The sequence below is a fragment of the Carya illinoinensis genome, chromosome 1 (assembly GCF_018687715.1).
Source record: "Carya illinoinensis cultivar Pawnee chromosome 1, C.illinoinensisPawnee_v1, whole genome shotgun sequence".
Classification (NCBI taxonomy): domain Eukaryota; kingdom Viridiplantae; phylum Streptophyta; class Magnoliopsida; order Fagales; family Juglandaceae; genus Carya; species Carya illinoinensis.
The window spans coordinates 26,143,985-26,151,301 of NC_056752.1; the positions used below are offsets into that span (position 1 = coordinate 26,143,985).

The window sequence follows — 7,317 nt, forward strand, 5'->3', positions numbered from 1 at the left end:
GTTAAGGCCGGATCATCAGGGTGATTTATATTGATCTGTCACCAAATTAGTATAACCCTATGTAATTCAAAGGGAGTTTGCATGCTATACAAGACATGAGAGAAAATTAATTAATGAAATGGTCAAGATCACCTAAAGACATTAAAAAAATATTCTCGAAACAAAGAAAATAATTATAAAAAAATATAAAAATATATTCTAATTTAAGAAGCAAGTATCTTATAATTGGAAATAAGATATCATTTATCTTATAATTTGTCAGAAAAATATTTATAATCGGGTGATCATATTATTCATGTAATTTTCATCAGAAAAATGGGAGAAAAATTTTCAAATAAGATCAATTACTACGCAAAAAAATGAACGTTTTGCATGCAATAATACAGTGAAAATGAAATGAGTAATTACAGACAAAAGTAGACGCAAAGGTACGGAGGAAGAGCTGGAATTTATCAGAAGGAAAGACATTTCTACGGAGTAGAGATTGCACCACGGAGACTAGTAAAACAAAGAAAATTGAGACTGGTGGCCAAGCGACCAGAAATCCTGGCATGGAAAAATGAAATTGCATTAACTTTTCATTTAATGCCTTCACCTACACTTCGCCCGCATTCAGAAGCGATAGTTTTATGATATTTAATGCTCCTCTGATCTCTCTGTCTCTGTCTCTGTCTCTCTCTCTCCGCCTTCCTGCCTGCAACAGAAATATCCTTCAACTATCCATCCTTCATTTCATTTCATGCAATTTACCTCTTCACCAACTCTCTCCGAGCAAAAGCCACGCGGTGCAATGGAAAGAGACTATCAGGCATTTCCATATATATTTTGTAGATGAACCTGGGCGAAATGAGAAAATTCCATGGTTTCAAAGGTGATCTCTAGAGCTAGTAGTCGTTGTTCTGAAGTTGCTGAAATCTCTCTTGTATCTTTACTGGTAAGTATTTTCTCTTAGCAGATTCGGATAAAGGGCATAAAACTCTTCTCGCATTGTCCTTGAGAAAAATAGAAACAGAAGTTGAGTTTCTCTTTATGTTAGTATGGTTGGTATTGATAATATCCTGTCTTGGTAGGAAGTTCTGATCTGCGTCTTTGTTCGGCTGATCAGTTGCTTCTGATATGTGGGTTTTATCACGTCACTTAAACACTGCTGTTTTAACTTTTGGAAGGACTATGAATTCTTTATTCTAGCCAACATTTTCTGCTGCTTTTCTTTCTGCTACGGCACAGGTATGAGACTATATTAGTTGGGCAAACTATAAACTTTGAAAAGTTAGGTTGGCTTTTGTGGTGGGGGGTTTTGGGGAGGAGATTGCTCGTCCGGATCATGAATATGAACACGAAGAGAGCTGAATTTCTTGTCGAACTTATGGTTCTATCAGATTTATGGTGGTTAGTTTCAGGTCTAGGTTCCATGTCTTCCATTGCCATTTCTTATGGTGAAAAAGGTCCTGTTTTCTGTGGTTTGAAATCTGATGGGTCGCATCTTGTAACATGTTACGGATCAAACACCGCTATAATCTATGGAACTCCTGCTCGCTTCCCGTTCATTGGTCTTACCGCTGGCGACGGCTTTGTTTGTGGGCTTCTACTGGATTCTAACCAACCTTATTGTTGGGGTAGCAGTGGGTATATTCAAATGGGCGTTCCTCAGCCCATGATAAAAGGAGCTGAATATACAGAAATCAGTGCTGGAGATTACCATTTATGTGGTCTGCGGAAACCCTTAACTGGAAGGCGCAGAAGCACTTCTTTGGTTGATTGTTGGGGCTATAACATGACCAAAAACTATGATTTTGATGGTCAGCTTCAGTCCATTTCAGCTGGGTCTGAATTCAACTGCGGTTTGTTTTCTCTGAATAGGAGTGTTTTATGTTGGGGCGATGAGAGTAGTAGCCGGGTGATCAGCTTAATACCCAAGGGCATGAAGTTTCAGAAGATTGCAGCTGGTGGATATCACGTTTGTGGGATTTTAGAGGGGGTAAATTCTAGAGCTTTTTGTTGGGGAAGGAGTTTGGACATTGAGGAAGAAATTTCTGTGGCCTATGCTGGTCAAGGAAATGTAGAGTTGGCTCCAAATGTTCCTATGCTTTCTCTCGTGGGGGGAAAGTTTCATGCTTGCGGAATTAAGAGCTACGATCGTGGAGTGATTTGTTGGGGTTTTATCATCAAACCAAGCACCCCAGTTCCTAGTGGCATTAAGGTTTATGAAATCGCGGCTGGAAATTACTTCACCTGTGGAATTCTTGCTGAGAAATCTCTCGCACCCGTTTGTTGGGGCCTCGGATTTCCTACATCTCTTCCTTTAGCTGTCTCTCCTGGAGTTTGCAAGTCTACGCCATGTGCTCCAGGTTTATATGAAGTTGGTCGTGAGAATGCCCCATGCAAGTCTTCTGCTTCCCGTGTCTGCATGCCATGCAGCAATGGCTGCACTGACGAAATGTACCAAAGTTCTGAATGCACTTTGAAGTCTGATAGGCAGTGTGCATATAATTGTACAAGTTGTCTCTCAGCTGAATGCTTCTCAAATTGTACTTCATATTCCCATGCTACTAATGGAAAGAAGAATGAAAGGTTTTGGTCACTGCAATTGCCAGTCATCATTGCTGAGATTGCCTTCACTGTTTTCTTGGTGAGTGTAGTCTCTTTAACGGCACTATTATATGTTCGCTACAAGTTACGAAAATGTCAGTGCTCAGCAAAGGAATCAAAGTCCAACAAAAATAACAGGAGCGGTTCTGAATTCCAAAAGGACACAAGGAAGATTGGTCCTGAGTTGGAGGAGCTGAAGATAAGAAGGGCCCAGATGTTCACTTACGAGGAACTTGAGAGAGCCACAGGTGGGTTTAAAGAAGAATCCGTTGTGGGAAAGGGAAGTTTTTCATGTGTTTTTAAAGGGGTTTTGAAGGATGGGACTGTAGTTGCTGTTAAAAGGGCTATAACATCTCCCGACAAGCAGAAGAATTCCAAAGAGTTTCATACAGAGCTTGATCTACTTTCGAGATTGAACCATGCCCATTTGCTTAGTTTACTTGGATATTGTGAAGAAGGTGGAGAGAGGCTTCTTGTTTATGAATACATGGCTCACGGATCATTGCACCAACACCTTCATGGGAAGAGCAAGGCCCTGAAAGAGCAACTGGATTGGGTTAGAAGGGTCACAATAGCAGTCCAAGCAGCTCGGGGAATTGAATACTTGCATGGTTATGCTTGCCCACCTGTAATTCACCGAGACATCAAGTCTTCAAACATCCTCATTGATGAAGAACACAATGCCCGAGTGGCTGATTTTGGTTTGTCATTATTGGGACCTGCAGATGGTAGTTCCCCTTTGGCAGAGTTACCAGCTGGAACTCTTGGATATCTTGATCCTGAGTACTACAGGCTCCACTACCTTACAACCAAATCTGATGTCTATGGCTTTGGTGTTTTGCTGCTGGAGATTCTTAGTGGGAGGAAAGCAATTGATATGCAATATGAAGAAGGGAATATAGTCGAGTGGGCAGTTCCTTTGATTAAATCTGGAGACATTAATGCAATGCTAGATCCAGCTTTGAAACCTCCATCTGATCTTGATGCCCTGAAAAGGATCGCAAATGTGGCTTGTAAATGTGTGAGAATGAGAGGGAAGGAGAGGCCATCAATGGATAAAGTGACAACAGCTTTAGAGCGAGCGCTCGCACAATTAATGGGTAGCCCTTGCAACGAGCAACCAATTTTGCCAACTGAGGTAGTTTTGGGAAGTAGTAGATTGCACAAGAAATCCTCCCAAAGATCTTCCAATCGTTCCATATCAGAGACTGATGTGGCAGAAGCCGAGGACCAAAGGTTTGAGTTCAGAGCACCTTCATGGATAACTTTTCCTAGTGTTACTTCTTCCCAGAGGAGGAAATCATCAGTCTCGGATGCAGATGTTGATGCGAAAAACTCAGAAGCAAAAAATCAGGGAAATGCAGGAATAAATGGTGATGGATTGAGGAGTTTGGAGGAAGAGATTGGTCCTGCTTCTCCTCAAGAGAATTTGTTCTTGCAGCACAATTTCTAAAATTCTCTTAAGAACTAGAACTTCTGAAGCGGGGACATATTTAATTTTTTATTGGTCTTGGGGAATTTGGATTTAGTTTCTTAGAGGCTGATATGTAAAGTGAAGAATGTGAGGTTTGAATTTCCTGATTACTTGTGCTACCACCACCACTACCATCAATCACTGGATGACTTTCATCTAGTTTCTTATGTACTACTAATTTCCGACAATTTGTAGTTTCCAATCTCTATGACCCTAGTTTTAGCATCTTACTGCTTGCATTCTTTTCTGCCACTGCACTGCTTGTAATTCTTTCCATTTCATTTTTGGCTATTTCTTTGTTAAGCTTAACTAATTGGAGTTGTTCTGATTGTTGATTACCTGTCCGTCTTTTGGGAAAGAATGCGTTTGTGTGATGAACAAGTTGTAAGCATATCTGCCTCTCTCTCTCTCTTCTTCTTTCTGTGCCAAAAAGTTGTATGCATCTCAATTATGTGAAAACTGGATTATAAGTAGGCTGATGAAGTAGAGGCGTGCAGTTTTGGATGGTAAATTCCTCCCAGAATGCTTACAACTTTGAAGAATCAATTTAGCTTTGGTACCATGTGTTACTAACCACTGAGTTGCCTTTAGTGGTAAAGGCTTTAGATTTTGGGGTATGTTCTTCCAGATTAAAGTTTAAATCGTATTGAGTGCAAACAATCTTTAAAGTTCATCGGATTCGAGGATTTTTTTAGTCAGAATGTTCTTGGACTACTGGTGTCAATTTAAAAAAAAAAAAAAAAACGTGTTACAGCCCTCCCTTTGATTACACTTGGACTGTGCAACATTACTACTAGAAATTCTCTTAATTGCATTTAATAAAGTAGAAAATTAGTGCCAAACAAGATGAGATTGATTTGGAAATGCAGTTGAAGCAGGTGGGGTATCCTTGCATTTAAGACACAGAGAGATGCACGGACCAATTACCCATAAAAAAGGGTCTTAACAGTGAATATGAAACACCGACATGGATTTGGTTGAGTTTTCACCATTTTAAAACAATCCAAGTGACCCTATAATATACGAAGAGCGGTGCCATCTGCCTCTGGTCTTTCTTACTGTTAGTATATTTTAAGATTTTATTTTTTAGTTCTTCTTTTTGTATATTTTTAATATATTTAAATATTTTTAAAAAATAAAAAATATAATAATATTTTAAAAATCATTTCTTTAATTATTAAATAAAAAAATATTTGATGAGCAGTCGAATGGAATGATCACATTGGAGCGGCACGGTAGTTTTATTTATATAAGAAATAATTTATATAAAACCTTAAAAGCTATTCTTAAATATATATATATATATATATATATGTTTGATAAATTTATATAAAAAAAAAAATATTTTAACGCTTATAAAAAGTTGGTGGAAGTCGGGTCGAATATCCCCTTATAGAAATGGGCCCGACCCATGTTATCGGAGAAAACCACAAACCCAAAATCGAGAGCTTGCTCGGTAAATCTAGAGTTCGAAATGCTAAAATACATTAACGTGCAATTCAAATCAAAGCAGTATTAATAGCGATTAATTAGCGCAACGGATGAGCTATCTTGGAGACATACCCACCCATGACATTCGTCCATCATATCAATTCCTTCTCTGATTGACAATAGATTCGAAGCCCTAACAATCCTCCGTCTAGTAAGGATTAGAGAATGTCAAGCCTAAAGACACGCCATATAACTTTTGAACAGGTATAACTAGAGGTCAAAGAACAGGTATATAATAACTTTTGAACTATTTGAAAATTATAATATTCTCCGCACTCCATGCTAACTTAGGTATCGAAGGTGCTCCCCACCACATAGAACCTTCTCATCTTCTTGTTGTAGGTTAGTATTAAGTCACTAGTAGGAATACAACATATGTCCACAACATCCACTTTTTTAAAAATTACCAAATTGAAACTTTTGTTAACAAGTTCATAAAGATAAGGCTGCATTTTTTTTTTAAAATTACCGTAACTAACTTTAAAAGAACTTTAGATACATTTTTATATAAAAACAATGAAAAATAATTTCTAAAGGATTTGAATTAATTCATCAAAAATGCTAGGGACAAGCGGCATGCATAACCACTGCGCAAACATTGCCTAGGTGAAAAATGAAATGGTTCGTTTTGGGCTTAGATGAAACAGCTCGTTTTGGCTCCCATTCTCACTCCCTCGTTTTCCCCATTCTCCCCCACCTCCGTCTCTCCCCCATCTTTCTTCAAACCTGTTCTACCCTGCGAATCGTTCCTTGCCCCTACTCCCTTCCTTAGACTTGCCCTCCCTTTTCCCTCCCTCCGAATCGTTCTCTCCCCCAGCTCCCTTCGAAGTATAGAAAGTGAGAAAGTGACCTCCTTTCATCTTCAACAAACTCTTCCTCTCTTTGTCTTCCAGAAACTCTCCCTCCCTTCCAGAGACTGTCCCTGAATCGAAATCTCTTTTCCCCGTCATCCAAAAACCCTAATCCTTCATCCCGAAGCTGGTAATTAGTCACCCCTATTTAGGTGGAAGGCTTCAATCTTAGAGTATTTATGTATTTCTCAGATTATTATTTCATATTTGACTTAGAGTATTTCTGTATTTCAATCTGTATTATTTCAAGCATAGTCATTCTATATTTTATTGAAGAACATTGCAACTTTTTTCCAATTTTGCAATCTTACTTGATGAGTTAGGGAGAATAACTACTAATTGTGTTATTGTATCTAGTGACACTAGAATGACTAGTAATTTGGACCTGTAATGGAGAATCCCTTGTGTGGCTATGTGCACGCCAGTAGTGATTCAATTAAGAATGTCTAAATTAGCTGCATAACACTCAGTAGCTCTGTTTTCTTGTGATTAATATTAGCCAATGTGGATGCATTTCCACCAAAAGAATGTGTAGGTTTTGTATGATTTAGGTATACTCTAGTGCATGCTTTTGTTTAATATGCTATACTTAATAAAAATATTTTTCCAACTCTTCAATCTTATAGTAAGTTATTAATTCTTCAAAAGAATTAAATCTCATCCCCGACTTTGGTTCCTCAATCATATCACCACCATCCTAAGATGTCCAGCAGTCCCATCGTCGGTTTTCCGTGAATCTGATCTATCCTCTTTACTTGTTTCATCAACTCTAGAGGAGGTACATGGCGCTTTAGTTTCCATACCATCGGGTGTATCGGAATTACCAACTCTTTCGCCCGTTGCAGAGCTTGTAATGATGAGTGGAGTTAGACGTCTCATCCTATATTGAAATAGATAACCAGCATTCTGCTT

At 38.6% G+C, this 7,317-nt stretch overlaps 1 protein-coding gene across 1 annotated transcript; it reads left to right on the forward strand.

The window, feature by feature from the left end:
- The first annotated feature begins 580 nt into the window (after window positions 1–580).
- LOC122314144 (serine/threonine-protein kinase-like protein ACR4) lies at window positions 581–4,401 on the forward strand. Its single transcript, XM_043129560.1, has one exon. It carries the CDS (start codon window positions 1,325–1,327, stop codon window positions 4,040–4,042), a length of 2,718 nt encoding a protein of 905 aa, XP_042985494.1. The 5' UTR covers window positions 581–1,324; the 3' UTR covers window positions 4,043–4,401.
- Window positions 4,402–7,317: the final 2,916 nt, after the last annotated feature.